Genomic DNA, 15,995 nt, shown 5'->3' on the forward strand with positions numbered 1-15,995 from the left:
GGCTGTGTTATACTAACACTTTAATAGTCTGTGGAGTTTGGCGGGTACTGGTTGAGAAGCCTTGGACTTTTTTTTTTTTTTTTTTTCGAGACAGGGCTTCTCTGTGTAGCCCTGGCTGTCCTGGAACTCACTCCATAGACCAGGCTGGCCTCGACTCAGAACTCAGAAATCCGCCTGCCTCTGCCTCCCAAGTGCTAGGATTAAAGGTGTGTGCCACCACCGCCCAGCTGCCTTGGACTTTTAAGTCTCCTTCCTGGTGTGGACTCCACATTGACTCATCTGGTGCAGGATATTCACCAGGCGCTTGTGAAAGGGTGCAAACGCAGACTTTCGTAGCCCAACTGTCCTCGGATTACCCATTAGTGAAGTAATGGGTCCAAACCATTGCTTAAGGTTTTAGCTCTCAATAGCTCACCCTGGAAAACACAGTTCATCCTGACTTCTGGTGAGGACATTCAAATTTTGCCCTTTCCCTCCTGGCCAAGCGCCTTAGTATGCACTCAAAGGTGGCTGTTCCACTTAGTAAAAAACTCTCCACTTGGAAGGATTCCAGGCGTCTAGAACAATGGATCGGGCCCTTCTCTTAGGCTTAGAGTACTGGACTCTTATGGTTGCTAATCTTTTGGACCACTGAGCTGAATTCAAGGAGCTACGCAGCGAATTCCGTAGGTATAGGGGTGACTACGTATCCTTCTGGAGAGACAAAGGGGTACAGCACAGGACAGGTGGAGAAAGCGCCAACCCAGTATTGTTTCCGGGCCCAGACTGCGTCTGCGCGTCGCACCGCCTAGTGCGTCACATCAGGAGCCAACCAGGCTAGAGCAGCCCTGGGCTCCGAGGCCTGGAGGTCTGATGGCTAGAGCGGCCCGGACAGCTCGCCTCCTCCCGGATAGAGCTTCGCTTCCGCTTAGAGCCGCGTGTGACCTTCCCTCTTGCGGAGCTATGCTGCCGGCGGCGGCTAGCCGCTTGTGGGGGCCACGGCTTGGACTCGGGGGAGCAGCGCTCCGCCTTGCCAGGTATATTGGTGGGTCTAGAGCACCGTTGCCGAGGCAGCAGGCAGGAAGCAGGTTCAGAGGGAAGGGGTGACCGGCGCATCGCCACTTTCCACGGCCCAGCCTGCGGGGCGTGGAGAGGGCGGCTCGGCCTGGGCGACCTTGGGTGCAGATACCTTTCGTACCCAGCTTCCCGCTGCTGAGACCCATCGCTGTGGACGGCAGCATAGCCCGAGCCCAGTGCTTTGGAATGCTTGGTGCAGCACTGCGCACCCACCAGGCTAATGGAGTTCATTCAACCAGAAGCCTGCCGTTCTGGGCAGGATTGCAGACATAATCGTAGGATCCTGAGCTTCCTTGGAAAATGTAGGGGAGTTTTTTCAGGTCTCTTAACCCCAGCTTTCGGAGTCTGGCCTCAGTAGTGACGGACTGAGCACATGAATCTTGTACCCTCGAATCTCCGTGTCTCCCGTTTTCTCGGGTCTAACGGCTGTTTTCATGGGGTAGGCAACAGATGCCCGGCGTCTGTGCAGCGCGGCAATTGAGGAGCAGCAGCCACCGAAGGAGTGAAGCACTCGCCGGTGCACCTCTGGATAATGCTCCCAAAGAATATCCCCCCAAGATCCAGCAGCTGGTCCAAGACATTGCCAGTCTTACGCTCCTGGAAATCTCAGACCTCAACGAACTCCTGAAGGTACGGGTGTAGACCGGGACTAAGGACCCTGCCTTCTGTTTGTATTTTTACCAAACAGGGGTCAGCGGTTCCTGTCTCCTGGGTGTTTTAGGAGTTTGGCAAATTATCAAATGTGCTTTCCTAGGTGGTAGGGCCAAACAGGCTTGTACCTCCATTAGTAAGTACATTTAGGGTGTGATAAGCAGCCACTGAGACCTCTCCTTTGCCCTACAGAAAACATTGAAGATCCAGGATGTCGGCCTTATGCCAATGGGTGGTATGGTGCCCGGTGCCGTCCCTGCTTCAGCACCTGCCTCTGAGGTGAGCCTAGACCACAGGAAGACCCAATTCTGTGTGCCCAGCTAACTGCTGGCCTCAACATCTTACGTATTTCTCCTGTTCCTGCTTAAGTCTGCAGCTGTAATTAGCGGGCTCCCCTGCAACAGCTCTGGGAACTTTTCTGCCTAAGGCATTCAATATCTTTGTGTTATTCCCTGTATGTGCGTGGGTGTACATGAGCAGGGAGTCAAAGGTCAGCTTTTAGGCATTCTCCCCTTCCACGTGGGTTCTGGGGATCACCCTTTAGTCGTAAGCTTTCCTTCCGTGCCCTCCGAGCTGCACTGGTGGGAAACGTGATCTGAAGAGAGGACACGTTACATCAAACAGCACAGAGTCTCAAGTGCTATTAAAAGTAGAGAAGGCACAGAGATGTTGTGGGAGAGTGCCTGCCTGCCTCCCTCCCTGCACTGTACCAGTTTGGATTGGCAGGGAATAGGGAAGCCGCTTAAATTGGGTTGGGGCTTGGGATTTCAAGGAAGGCCCCCACAACATGACAGTATTGAATGAAATTTGACCGTGTTGAGGAAGAAAAAGCAAGGCATTTCTCAAAGAGCTCTGGCTGACAGAGGGTTTCCAAGCAATGTCTAGAATCTGAGTGGGGTGCCAGGCAAGGTAGCACACACTTCTAACCTCAGCACTTGGGCGGTAGAGGCAGGCCCATCTCTGATTTCTCAGCCTGCCAGGACAATGCAGTGAAACCCCATGTCCCATAAGTGCTGCTTAGTTTGTGTGTGTGCCACATGTATGTGGGTACTTAAAGAGGGCAGAAGAGAGTGTGGGGTCCCACGAACTGTAGTTGAAGGCTGTTGTTACCAGCCTGACATGAGTGCTGGGAACTGAACCCAGGGTGCTCTGAACAAACAGCATTCATTCTGAGCTTCAGAGCTATCTCTCTAGCCCAGGCTGAACTTTTAAAGCAAGGCCAGGTTTCATTGCCTAAGCTGGAGTGCTTTTGAAAAAATCTTAACAGTATCAGGATGCAGGCCCCAATCCAGTTGTGTCCCAGATGGTGGGGCTCAAAGCTGTGGCCACAAGGTCTCTATGCATCAATTAAGGAGCACCATAGGTCCACTCGTCCACTGTGAGTCATCTTGCAAGAATAAGGTTTGAAATAGTTGTCACTATAGCCAGGCCTGGTAGTGTATGCCTTCAGATCCCAGCACTCAGGAGGCAGGTGAATATCTCAGGCAGGTGAGGCCGGCCTGGTCTGGTCTACAGAGTGAGTCCCAGGTCAGCTAGGGCTGTCATGCAAAGAAATCCTGTCTCAACATCACCCACCACCAGACACACACACAAAGTTATCTGTTGTTGTTGTTGTCTTTGTTGTTGTAGGCTCTACTGGCTGAGGATTGAGATAGCCTTGATGTTTCTAGAACCATGTATTATCTGCAAAGCATGTTATTCTCCCTGCGTCATGAGTTCCAGGTGCTTGTTACCTGTACATGCTTGTGTGTGTTCACGTGGAAGCCTCCCAAGTTCAAGCACCATTTACCTCATTTTTAGACATGTTCTTTCCCTTGGCCTGGAACTTGTTGATAAGGCTAGAGTGGGTAGCCAGGGGACCCTTGGGGTCCTCTTGCCCTCCTTGTCAGTGCTGGGCTATGGGGATCCACTTCAGATCCTCAAACTTAGAAGACAAACACTTCGTGAATTATAGTTTTTAGGAGATGTAAAATAAGCCTGGTAATGGTGGCGCACACCTTTAATTCCAGCACTCTGGATTCAGAAGCAGGCAGATCTGAGTTGAGGCCAGCCTGGTCTACAGAGCAAGTTCCAGGATATCCAGGGCTACACAGAGTAGGCTCTGTTTCACAAATTCTAAAAGCACACAGGGTTCTGGTAGGGGGTGTAGTAAAAGGCACAGGATTTGTTTTGTTCCGGGGCGTGGTCCTGTGACATGGTCTGCCTTACCAGGTTTTGTGCAGGGTAATGCTCAGGTTATGTTTGGATCTTTTTTTTTTTTTTTTTTTTGGTGTTTTCGAGACAGGGTTTTTCTGTGTAGCCCTGGCTGTCCTGGAACTCACTCTGTAGACCAGGCTGGCCTCGAACTCAGAAATCCGCCTGCCTCTGCCTCCCAAGTGCTGGGATTAAAGGCGTGCACCACCACCACCCAGCCTATGTTTGGATCTTACCTGCAGGTCCTGGTGGGGCAGCCTCACCCCATCCTTCCTCACCTTATCTTTGTTTCCATACCCTAAGGCGGCCGAGGAAGACGACATCCCCAAACAGAAAGAACGGACACACTTCACCGTCCGCCTGACAGAAGCAAAGCCCGTGGACAAAGTGAAGCTGATCAAGGAGATCAAGAATCACATCCCAGGCATAAACCTTGTCCAGGTGGGACCCTGTTCCTCAGAGCCTCCCCTAGGTGGTGCTGAAAAGGTGGCTTTTCCACCTGGGCATGCTTATGGCGATTCTGAGGGCCATGTTTCTGATCACTGTCTCTTTTAGGCCAAGAAGTTGGTGGAGTCCCTGCCCCAGGAAATCAAAGCCAATGTCGCCAAAGCTGAGGCTGAGAAGATCAAAGCAGCCCTGGAAGCAGTGGGTGGCACTGTGGTTCTGGAATGAAGCACAGCTATGAGGACTTACGGACTACAGTCCCTGGGATCCGGGCAAAGCCTGCTCACCCCGCTTCACTTCAGGCACTGTGTCGGGAGCAACAGCTAGTGACGCCAGTGACTGAGGTCTCCTGAGAGAGGGGCAGGACGGACCTACTGTGATGGGGTGGGGCAGTGACCACCTTTGCAGAACTTCTCAAGATTGCCTTGGGAACTTACCAAGTGAACACACCCTCTGGCCGCTACTGAGAAAATATACTATTCAGGCTGGGTGTGTTCAGTGAGTGGTGTGTGTGTGCCCAGGGCTGGTAGTATAAAGGACCACCTAGGGACATGTGTGTCCTGAACCCCTGCTGCGCATCCCTGTTGGGCTTGCTTGGAGTCTGCAGCCAGTATCACGTTCCATTGTTGTGGTGGGGGGGGGCTATCTTCTGGTACCCCATAATAGGCTGTGTCCACCCAGACACACAGCACAGTATGAAGCTGGGTTTAAGGGAGGGGTTTTATCTTGAGGTTTAGATGGGGAATTTCCATTTAGATAATTGGAGGGGTTGTGTTCCTTTGTTTAAGATGTACCCCTGGCTGTCCTAGAACTTGCTTTGTAGACCAGGTTGCCTTTGAACTCAGATCCACCTGCTTCTGCCTCCTTTGTATCAACACTGCCCAACATATACTTGGAGTTTTAAAAGTAACAAAGTGTAATACTGGCCCAACCTACCAATACTTCTTGGGTTCAGCATAGCCCCAGCTGGGGTGGGCAGGGGCAGAGCTCTTAACTCTTTTTTTTTTTTTTTTTTAAAGATTAATTTATTTAGTATATATAAGTATACTATAGATGTCTTAGGACATTCTAGAAGAGGGCATCAGATCTCATTACGATGGTTGGGAGCCACCATGTGGTTGCTGGGATTTGAACTCAGGACCTTCTGAAGAGCAGTCAGTGCTCTTAACGGCTGAGCCAGCTCACCAGCCCCAGCTGTTAACTCTTAATACCTAAGGCAAGATAGCTGTCCATTGGAGGATAAGCACACTTACACTTTGAAGATAGGAGTTCTGGTGGACTGGGATGGGGCAAGGTGGCAGAAGAGGCTTGTGTATGCAGGTCTTGGAAGACCCTGACCAAGCCTGGATTGGGTCACCCCGAGGTAGAGTGTAGGGTATGTTCTGAGCAGAACCTAGAGAGCAACAGTTTTCTCATTTGGTCTTCAACCAAAGCCCAAATGCTCAATACTATCCTCTGGCTATTGGTACTGAATATTTGCAATTCCTGTAAGAGACCAGGAGAGGGCAATGTTGCCTTGTGGTTGACAGTCCCAGCAATGAGCCAGTCCACTCCACCTACATAACTAGGAAACTCCCGCTTTCCCTGACTGAACTACTGGACTCTCCCTTGGGGATTGCTAATGGCCACACTGTTCTGGTTAATGATTGTCTAGCAGCACATCATGGCTGTCTCCACAAAGGTGGCTATCAGGAGGCCTAGGTATGACTTGCCAGATCCTGCTACCACCTGCACAGGTGAATCAGCTCAAGAATCCTAGACCTGTCCCATGGCCTGAAAAGTTCCTGTCTGCTCTGAGTACTACCTCGGCTCAGGCCAGTCTAATCAATGCTGGGGTGATACCAGGCCCATGTTTTCTGAGCTTGAGGACAGATGTACAAAGGTAGGGGGTGACCCTGACCTGTTAGACTGTTAGGTTAACCTCACTCCAGTGATTCTGGACCATGCTCTTAAGAGATCTGAAACAGCTACAGACCCTAAGAACGTGGTTGTGTAAAACACTTGCCTGGTGTATGTAAGCTCTGAGTGCCTTCCCAAGCACTTCAAAGCAAGAAAAGAATCTTTGGGCCTTACCTTGGTGGTTAAGGTACATCCCTGGCTAACTCAGGCCCCTTGGTGTTTCTGGCCATCGCAGCCTTTCTAAACGGTTACACATGACACATGGGCCCTAGAATGCTGCATTTATATGTGTTTAAGCTTTGCCTTCCCAACAGTTTGAGGCCAATCTGAGAACTACATGCATATTAATTCCTGTCTAAAAAGGTAAAACAAATCCTTAGCTGCTAGCCTACATTTTCCAGTTGGGGCTTGTCTGTGCTCTACCTGGTAAGCTCTCTCCCGTGGACTGAGGTCATCTGACCAGTAATGGCTTCCAGCTCTCTCAAAGAAGGATTGACTACATAAGTATACATCTGTAGCCTGGTCACCTCCATTCTGATAACATGATTAGACTGCTATTGGATTTGGACCAGGTGAGACTAGACAGAACTGGGCATAGCTTTGTTCCGTGTTGTGTGAAGATTAGGCCTACTTCTATGCCCTAACCATTGGTCCTGTAGCTCATGGTTCTTACATGTAGCTTTGAAGGCACCTCCAGTGATTTATATACAAAAGCAGTGTCTTGCTGAACACCAACCATGCTTCCTCTAGCTTACAACCTCTTTGCTGTGCCTGGCAGTTTATGTTTAGTACTTCTCGGTTTCTGGGTAGGGCTAGTCTGTATGGGCAAGATCAAATGGTGCCCGTGGTCTCATACCAACTGAGCAGTCAGCCATTCATTTTCCACCCCACAGTGGCCCAGCTAAGTTATCAGATACTGCCACCTGGAGACCTGCCTACATCCAAGGTATGCATGTTGCTTGTACCTGCTGTAGGGAAGGAATGGATCCAGTGTGGGAAGTACCCCTCATCCCCTTGTTATAGGCTTCCAGTGTAGGGTGCTCTTGGGCATGGGGAGAAATGCCAAGACAGCATAGCCCCAAGCAGGATGCCAGATCTTGCATTGTGCAACCTTGGTACTGTGACTATAAGCATCTCCGCATGGGAGGCCACCTAGCGTTCTGGGCAACATCATGCTTTATGACATCATGCTTTATACCTCTGCCACTGCTAAAAGTTGGGCACTGGTTGGCAGGGCTAGATACTCCTATTGGATGTTCAGCAGGGTCAGTCTGGGCCTGGAGCTATTGGCCAAGTGTACGTTATCTTTCTCTTTTGCATCAGGTAGCTATTGAGCCAGAGCTGTAGATCACGTGTCTTTTTCATTCATGAGGCCTGACTGTGAAGCAGCCTTGGGATTCGGAATTTACCTTGGCCAGCACGTGCACCCTCGGACTAGGAGCACGTGTGGGTTTCTTTGCCCATTGTCGGGAGGTAGACATGGGTTTCTGAGACCAGGCAGATTGGAGCTGCCTCCTAGGAGCCTGAGCCAGTAACCATGAAGAATTCACAGCCCAGAACCCTCTCCATGGTGGCTGCCTAGGGCTGTGTCCACAGCAAGGCTTGGGCTGAGTTGCAGTTGGCAGGGACTCTCTGGGTGTAGGCATGGGGGAGGAGCACTGCTACCCTTTACTAAGGGCCTTTTGTCCCTGATCTCTAATTTGCAAGCTGGCCTCAAGAAGGTTTCCATCCCCCTCTACATCTGGGCGGGGGCTGGGCTTTCGAGGGGGATGGGGGACAGAGGTCCACTGCTGCAGCACGTGTCCTTCGCCTGGGTAACACACGAAGTCAGCACCAGGGCACCAGTTCAGTCTAGGGCTAGAGGGTGCTGCCAGGAAACCAGTCTCCTGATAAGTTGAGAATGGCAGAGCGCCTTCAGAGAGTGGGGGTGGCCATGGGCAAGCTCCCTCAGTTTCACGGTCGGCTCCAGTGAATGATCTCTGCTTCTCTCTGCGGCCTCTTTAAGACCAGAGGCGGAGTCTCCCAAGGCCGGAGTCCGGCGGCGGGCGGAGTCCATAGGCCCCGCCCCCGGGGCCGCGCGGGCGCATTGGCTGTACCGGGCGCGGGCGCTCGGTAGCACTTTGAACCGGGCGTCAAGCAGCTGGGACCGGAGTCGTGGTGCTTACCCGGGTCGGGCCAGGTCGCTGCTGCTCTGGCCATGGCTGAGGCACGCGTATCTCGCTGGTACTTTGGGGGGCTGGCTTCCTGCGCAGCCGCCTGCTGCACGCACCCACTAGACCTGCTCAAGGTGAGTGAGGCTGAGTTTCAAGGCCGATCGCGCGCGTGAGCCCTAGGCGCTGGGAACTGACGGTCCAGGGCCTGGCGCCTATAAGGCGCCTACTGCGGCCGCCGCTTGACTGCGCACCCGGTAATTACCGCCGGTGACGCCCACGCCAGCCTGAGCCCCGGCTGCCCGGCTCTGCGCCTTGGGCCTGCGGGCGCCACTACGCTTACTTCCCCAGAGGCAGCAGTGGAAAATCCCCGGGGACCCTCAGCAGCTGGCGTCCGCAGGATGGGGACATCCTGCTCCTCAGCTTACCTGCTAGTCTCTCCCACCACCCAATCATAACCCATGGCTGTCCAGCTTCAGCTCGGCGCTATAGTGCTTATGTGAACTCTGCCACTCTAAGCCATTCCTTGGCCACAAACACTCAACAACTCTGGTTAAAGTTGTGTGCGTGCACAGGTGTTGAGACCCAAAGACCAGCATGGTCGCTGCACACCAGTGCACTCCCACTGCTGGGTGCTTAGCACCACTTACTGTGGGTGTTAGGGGGTGGAAATGAAGGCAATGGGCTAGGTGGTGGTGTGACCTCGGGTCATCAGCTTCCGCTTGTTTGGTTGCTATATTGGGATCAGCACCATCCTAAGTGAGCTAGGAGACCCTGCATTCATAGGGTTCTGCCCAATTAGATCGGCCGTCTGGCCGCAAGAAACAAATAAGACACGTGGTTTGGGGGGAGGTTATTTGTTTTTCTTTAAAAATAAACGCTTATAGGACAAACTGAGACAGTTCTCTTCCTGATCCCCAGGGGCATTCTCGGGGAATTTTTTCCTGATTCTGTCTTACCACAGAGAACAAAGAACTCACCCACTCTGCCCAAGGAACTCTGGCTGCTACCGAGTTCCTGTGGACCGAGCATTCACACTGGCCGCCACCTCCCTCACCCCTACATTGGATTGGCCCCTGAGGTCTGAGCTGGTGATCCAGCCTCAGGCAATTTCTACTGCTCCAAGCTTCTAGGCTGGTCTCTGTCTCCTTTCGGGGACTGAATTTTCTAAGAAAGGCAATAGCTTTTCTTTCTTTGTTATTTACCTTGAACTGTTATGCAGCGGCTAAGGCTGGCTTTACTCCTGTCTCTACCTTCCATGACCAGGGATTTCAGGTGTGCACTATCACTCCCAGAGAGCTTTTCTAATCACTAAGAATGCTAGCTAGCCATTGGGTACACTGGAGACTGAAACCTCACTTTTCCTAGAAGTCGGTATATAGGTCCAGCCCCAGGGCATTGCCCTGGCAGGTATTATAACAGGAAGAAGAAGGTACCGATTGTTCTAGGAGGCGCTTCCTTCTCCAGCATGGGGGTCAGGCTAGGTGGCTAACCCAAACATGGGCCCTGGAGACTCACCTCGCCCCCAGACAGTCCTTCTGAGTGTTGACAGACTATGACATAAAAGTCCCAGGTGGCTGTTCATTGTCCAAGTTCCCTCCGGGTTTAACTGCTTCTCAGCCCCACCCCCACCCGGAGGAACAAGAAAGGCTGCTGTGTATGCTTGACCACTGTTGGACCCTGGCCAGTCGACAGTGGGCAGTGCTCAGCCACAGGAGTCCACAGTCAGGGTGTCCCAGTGATGACTGGTCACAGAGACCATTTGAAACTTGTTTAGATTTTATTTTAGTAAGACAGGATCTTACTGCACCTCACGCTAACCTCAAGCTTATGATCCTCCTGCCTCAGTCGTGTACTTGAGCTACTTTGTCAACTTGGAAACCGTGCTTTGAATTTGCTTGGTGTGTCCACTTTGCCTGGTCCTCACATGCACAGGAGCTGTTAGCCCCATAGCCACTGTCCCTTGTGTGAGCCTTAACCCTCTGTCCCTCTCAGTCTGCATAAAACTGGAGGATGACACCCCTGTGGCTGAGCACCAGGCCCCCTCTGTCCTCACCATCTTAGCTCTTTCCCTGTCACCTTTTTTGCATGAGTGTGAGCGTGCTTGTGGGGCCACATTTGGCTGTGGACAGGCTTCCTGGGAATCAGTACCAGGGCTGATACAAGAATGGTCAAGGCCAGAGATCCCGAGCCTGACCTCAGGCTACCGGGACAGGATCACTCCTGTCTGTGTGAGGCAAGGCCTTGAGGGCCAGAAATGTCATTACTGTCTAAGAGGGAACATTTACAGGCCTGGGACTAGGCACACCCCACCAGCCTTAGGCCCTTTGGAATCTCTCTACTGCCCTGCCTTGGTTTCCTCCCCCTAGGTAGGGATACTGACAGCACAGAGTCCACAGGTTACAGACCTGGAAATAATTGATCCTGGTAGTTACCTCAGCAGAGCTTGTACTGAGTCAGGCTCATCGCAACCTTGTTTCTACCGACGTGTGGCTAGGTCAGAGCTCTGCTCTGCATGGACATAACACACCCTCCCTGCCTATGCACAGGTGCATCTGCAGACCCAACAGGAAGTGAAGCTGCGCATGACTGGAATGGCACTGCAGGTGGTGCGAACTGATGGCTTCCTAGCACTCTACAACGGCCTGAGTGCCTCGATATGCAGGCAGGTGCGTGCATACAGCTTGGTTCTCTGACGGGGTGCCTGGAATGAAAAGTTCTTTCTTCCTCTCCAGTTGTGTTGACGTCAGCTTCCTAGGTCTCAGAACCGGCTTCTCAGTGCTGGCTCTGGGGTTCGGTCCTAGGAAGGAGCCTTAGGGAGCTTCAGCTACTTCTTCCTCCTTCAGACTTATTACTGATGAGACACTGGGTGGGTGTGCGGCAGGGGCCTGCCTTCCAGTCTCTGAAGGGGAAACTGAGGCTGGGAACAGCTCCTCTGGGTTTGTGAATTGGCTTGGCCGCTTGCAAGCTCAGTGGCTTTAGAAGGACACTGGGTCGAATGCCCCATCCTCTGAGCCACGCCCCCTCTGCAGATGACCTACTCTCTGACTCGGTTCGCTATCTACGAGACCATGCGGGACTACATGACCAAGGACTCCAAGGGGCCTCTCCCCTTCTACAGCAAGGTGTTGCTGGGTGGCATCAGTGGTGAGCACTGGGCAAGCAGGGTAAGGGCCGGGTGGAGGCCCAGGGCTCAGGAACCCTCATGTCCTGATCATTATATCACTACAGGGTTAACTGGAGGCTACGTGGGGACCCCAGCAGATTTGGTCAATGTCAGGTTTGTGTGCCCCTTCCTCCCCCAAGGTCAAGGGCTTTCCCATTCCCAAGCAGGCGAGCATTTGCCCAAATTGCTCCTAGACTCTGCAGTACACTCAGCCCAGGGCAAGCACTCAGAAGCGAAGCCTGGTTTAGGCTAAGTCCCATGATCCTTCTCTGAACTTGGGCAGGCAGTCCAGCACTGTTGACTCCAGGCAGTGAGCTAACCAGGGGCCTGGGAGCTAATGTCTATCCAACCCACCACTCATCCCTGCCTCTCCTACTGTTTCAGAATGCAGAACGACATGAAGCTGCCCCTGAGCCAGCGACGAAAGTGAGTAGGGGTGAGCTTTGACCAGGTGGGGGATAGAGACCAGAGGCCAGGCCAGAGAGGACCCCGCACAGGTCTGCTGCCACATAACCAGGTCTCCCCGGCTTGCTCATGAGTCGTATGGGGCACTAGGAGCTGCCTCCTGGCCCCCTAAGACCTTTATGTTCTTTCCTGTGGGAAGAATCTCACTAAACCGTTAGCCCCACACCTGCCTGCACTGCTGACACCAGGATTAGCACATAGGGCTGGGCCTCTTTGTAGCTGAGGATAGCCCTTGTCAGGTATCTTTGAATGCAGGAGCAGCCAAGCCTCAAAGCCCGTGAGAGAAGGGCTGGCAGCCAGGAGGCCTGAGGTGGGAAGGCCTTCCTTTTCCACTCCAGGCTAGCCCCAGGCACATGAGGCTTCCAGATCAGCATCTTCTGCAGCAGCTCCTTGCCCTTCCTGGCAGCGTCTAGCGTCCCTTCTTCTCACAGTCTGAGCTATCTCACTTTTTCCTTTACCTGTGGGGATCCAGGCTGTTTCTAGTGTTGTCTCCCCTTTTGTTCAGGCTGTCCTTGAACTATTATCTTCCCAGTTTGTCCTCCACAAAATGTGGCTGGATTCTCTCTCTCTCTCTCTCTCTCCTTTTCTTTCCTCACTTTCTAGTTTCTTATCTTTATTTAATTTTGGGATAACCTCATTCTGTAGCACAGGCTGGCCTTGAACTCTTACTCTGAGGTACCCCATTGAGTACAATGCTGTTGCAAGAGTTATGCAGCCCACAGTGGGGATGTGGCTTTTCCTGGGGTCTAAGACACGCGCTGCAGAACAGAGGGATGTGGTGAGCCTCACTGGTCTGTCTTTGTCACCAACAGCTACTCTCATGCCCTGGATGGTCTGTACCGTGTAGCCCGCGAAGGTGAGGGGGAGAGGGACTTTACATAATTGTAAATATGTATGAATTTGGGTATATATTTCCGTATATGAGCTGGTGGGCTTGGGGTGGAAAAGCAGCCTATGGAAACAGGCAGGGTGGGTAGTGAGGTGCAATGTTGGGGTGGCCTGATGTCACCTGTCACTTCCTCCTGCAGAAGGCCTGAAGAAGCTCTTCTCTGGAGCAACCATGGCGTCCAGTCGTGGGGCCCTCGTCACTGTGGGCCAGGTAGGGGTACTGTGTAAAATGGGGCTTATGGACAAGACCTCTATCCTCTACAGGGATTACAGCATAGCACTGAGCACGAGGAACCTTGGGGAGATTCGTGCTGTCCTGGGAGAGGGTGGGCCCAGGTGGGTTCAGCGGCAGCCTGTGTCTGAGTTTAAGGCAGATCCTCACCTGCATGTCCAGGTGTGGTGATGCAGGTGACAGCAGGTGCTTGCTCACTGTCAAATGTTGTCATGTACCCTGGTTTGGGAAGTTTGACAGTAACTGTCCCCATTCCTATATGCAGCTATCCTGCTATGACCAGGCCAAGCAGCTGGTCCTCAGCACTGGGTACCTGAGTGACAACATTTTCACCCACTTTGTCTCCAGTTTCATTGCCGTAAGTGCCCCGCAGGGGGTGTGGGGACCCGGGTGGAGCATGATTTAAGGAGTCCATGGGTTGAGCCTGATGCAGCCTCTCTTAGGCCACATCTGTTCCCACATCTTGTGAATCAAGTTCACAAGTTAGCCCAGGCCAAGATAATTCCGGTGTCCCCTTTCTTGGACACTTAGGAATGGAGAGAAGGGCTCTTCTAAGGTGGCCTGTGGGTAGGCAAGCAGCAAGGCTTGTGAGTACCCAGAGGCCCACTGACAGATTGCCTCCCCAGGGCGGATGTGCCACATTTCTGTGCCAGCCCCTGGACGTGTTGAAGACCCGCTTGATGAACTCCAAGGGCGAGTATCAGGTGAAGACTGGGCTGTGGGCTCCAGGACTGGGAGGGCTTTCTGCCGTCTGCCGCCATGTTTGGGAGCCTCCTCGTTCTCAGCCCTGTGTTTTTTCTTATCCTGGGGATGGGTATGCTTCCCACTGGGGCATGGGAGCTCAGAGACAAGGCCGTTGTCCCTGCTCCTTTCACTTGCTCAACTCTGGGTAACACTTGCCTGGGGGTGGGGCTGTACTTTTCCAAGGCCTTGGCCTTTATAGAGGAAGCCGTTCACACTGTCAGTAGAGTCTGGCCAGTGTCTTGAGAGTCAATCGAGTTGGCTATCTCAGCAGTCTTATCAACTTGGCCGATGCGGCTTTTACTCTTCTGTCCCTGATACCACAATCTGAGCTGCTTTCAGTCCGGGCTCCTACCTTGTCCCTGGGAAGCTTAGAGCCGCCAAGCCCTCCTGTGCCTGGAGGGTGATAAGCCTCCTGCAGCCTTTACTGTTTCTTGCAGGGAGTTTTCCACTGTGCTGTGGAGACAGCAAAGCTTGGACCACTGGCCTTTTTCAAGGTGTGCTGGGGCAGTGGGGATGGTGAGCAATGGGGGAGCAGCTGGGCGGAGTCTCCCTGGACCTGACGTCTCTCCCTCTGGTGTCTCTACTCAGGGTCTCGTTCCTGCGGGCATCCGTCTCGTCCCCCACACCGTGCTCACTTTCATGTTTCTGGAGCAGCTACGGAAGCACTTTGGCATCAAAGTGCCAACCTGACATCTCCAGGGACACCTGGGCCATGCACAGTCACTGTGCTGAGCTCCTTGGAAGAGTGGGAAGGGAATGGGCTCGCCTCCTCCTTGGCCTGGGCCTTTGCAGGGTCCTGTTCTTCCCAGCCTTGGGCTGCCGGCTATGCCTTCTAACCCTGCCTTGGCCCCAAGTGGCACCTCTGCCCTACTAGCTCTCAGGCTCTCCTCATTGGGTCGCCCTGTCTTCCCACCCCATGATTCACTCAGAAGAACTCTGGCCCAGCTGGTGTCACTGTCCCCACCTCCCTGGCTGCTACCCTACCCTGCCTGGCAAGCCCGGCAAAGCTGAGTTCGCTTCCTGCTCCCACTGGCCCTCTGTACACTGAGCAGCTTCCACCTAGAACTTGGGTAGTGTGGCAGGGTACAGCCTATGGCAGCTTCTGCTTACCAAATGACTAGAGCACGCACACAAGCACTTTTGTCACAAGAGGGACCACTGTGCCGTGTTCTGGAAGGTAGTCCCCTTCAGGAGAGGGAACAGGCAGGCAGCGCAGATCACCAGCAAATGTCATGACAGTGGCCGATGTGGCTTTTACTCTTCTGTCCCTAATATCACAGTCTGAGCTGCTTTCAGTCCAGGCTCCTACCTTGTCCCTGGGTACGCTGGAGTCCAGTGGACAGTGCCTGGGGTTCCCGTGTGCACCTCCCGTATGCAGCATTGGCTGCTTTAATGGTCAGGTTTGCTGAGCCACCTGCTCAGCAGCAACTGCCATCACCAGGAACTGGCTATGTCCCCTCATACATCTGTGCCCTCCCTTGCCTCACTCTCCCAGGGCCAGGGGGACATAGTGGCATAGCTGGGGTGATGAGGGATTCATCGTATGTGCCCACCCAGGACCTGGCTTCCTATATGGCAGGGGTCATCCCTCACCATCTCTCAGGCTTCAAAGCAGCCTGTTTTCCCTCGAATGGGGTTGTGTGTATCAACATGAGGTTGGGCCCTGTGCCCACTTGCCTCCCACAGTCCTCTCAGCACCAGGCCCTCACCCAGGAGGTGGCAGCGGGCCCAGGGGCACTGCCTGCACCTCTCTTCAGGATCTAATAAACCAAGTGGCCTGGGAGGCTCTCTTGTCTTCCCTGCACACTCACTCACTTGGGGGCTGGCAGTTTTTTGAGCTCATTCACCTCTAAGGACACCTTACAGGGCAGAGCCTATGGGAAGAATTCTTAAACATCCGTGGGCAGAAGGAAGGGGCAATGCCAACAGTAGCAGGCCTCTCTAGAGCCTGTCCCATGCAGTTGGTCACTGGGGCTGGCCAGCAAGCGTGGGAGGGCTAAGGATACCCTGGGGTCTCTGGTGAATGCAGACAGACTGAGATGCCCAGGGTATGGCAGTTGTACTGCCTTAGGCTGGTCCTAAGAGTATTATCCAAGTATGCAAGCAG

The 15,995-nt window shown here is 53.2% G+C and overlaps 2 protein-coding genes across 3 annotated transcripts; both read left to right on the forward strand.

Annotated features, from left to right (window-relative positions):
- Positions 1-813: 813 nt before the first annotated feature.
- On the forward strand, positions 814-5,190 carry Mrpl12 (mitochondrial ribosomal protein L12). The gene is made up of 5 exons (XM_031353681.1): positions 814-1,016; positions 1,500-1,686; positions 1,900-1,986; positions 4,204-4,341; positions 4,456-5,190. The coding sequence occupies exons 1-5, from the start codon at positions 853-855 to the stop codon at positions 4,570-4,572; spliced, it is 693 nt and encodes a 230-aa protein (XP_031209541.1). The 5' UTR covers positions 814-852; the 3' UTR covers positions 4,573-5,190.
- Positions 5,191-7,412: 2,222 nt separating this feature from the next.
- Positions 7,413-15,702, forward strand: Slc25a10 (solute carrier family 25 member 10). 2 transcript variants are annotated; one of them, XM_031353354.1, is made up of 12 exons: positions 7,413-7,539; positions 8,249-8,530; positions 10,943-11,062; positions 11,426-11,540; positions 11,625-11,673; positions 11,944-11,985; positions 12,837-12,880; positions 13,053-13,123; positions 13,410-13,502; positions 13,771-13,848; positions 14,326-14,382; positions 14,477-15,702. In XM_031353354.1, exons 2-12 carry the CDS (start codon positions 8,441-8,443, stop codon positions 14,576-14,578), a joined length of 861 nt encoding a protein of 286 aa, XP_031209214.1. In that variant the 5' UTR covers positions 7,413-7,539; positions 8,249-8,440; the 3' UTR covers positions 14,579-15,702. The 2 variants fall into 2 exon arrangements, with proteins under 2 accessions (XP_031209214.1, XP_031209216.1); XM_031353356.1 differs by having other exon boundaries at positions 7,451-7,566.
- The last annotated feature ends 293 nt before the right edge of the window (positions 15,703-15,995 follow it).

Source organism: Mastomys coucha, unplaced genomic scaffold, assembly GCF_008632895.1.
Source record: "Mastomys coucha isolate ucsf_1 unplaced genomic scaffold, UCSF_Mcou_1 pScaffold5, whole genome shotgun sequence".
Lineage (NCBI taxonomy): Eukaryota > Metazoa > Chordata > Mammalia > Rodentia > Muridae > Mastomys > Mastomys coucha.

Excerpts from the sequence above, each read along its gene's own strand:
- Slc25a10 (XM_031353354.1), top strand. The coding sequence starts at position 8,441 with ATGGCTGAGGCACGCGTATCTCGCTGGTACTTTGGGGGGCTGGCTTCC. Across the intron at positions 11,674-11,943 it reads GCAGATTTGGTCAATGTCAG|AATGCAGAACGACATGAAGC; the intron begins GTTTGTGTGCCC and ends CTACTGTTTCAG. Across the intron at positions 12,881-13,052 it reads GTACCGTGTAGCCCGCGAAG|AAGGCCTGAAGAAGCTCTTC; the intron begins GTGAGGGGGAGA and ends TTCCTCCTGCAG.
- Mrpl12 (XM_031353681.1), top strand. The coding sequence starts at position 853 with ATGGCTAGAGCGGCCCGGACAGCTCGCCTCCTCCCGGATAGAGCTTCG. Across the intron at positions 1,687-1,899 it reads ACCTCAACGAACTCCTGAAG|AAAACATTGAAGATCCAGGA; the intron begins GTACGGGTGTAG and ends TTTGCCCTACAG. Across the intron at positions 4,342-4,455 it reads CAGGCATAAACCTTGTCCAG|GCCAAGAAGTTGGTGGAGTC; the intron begins GTGGGACCCTGT and ends TGTCTCTTTTAG.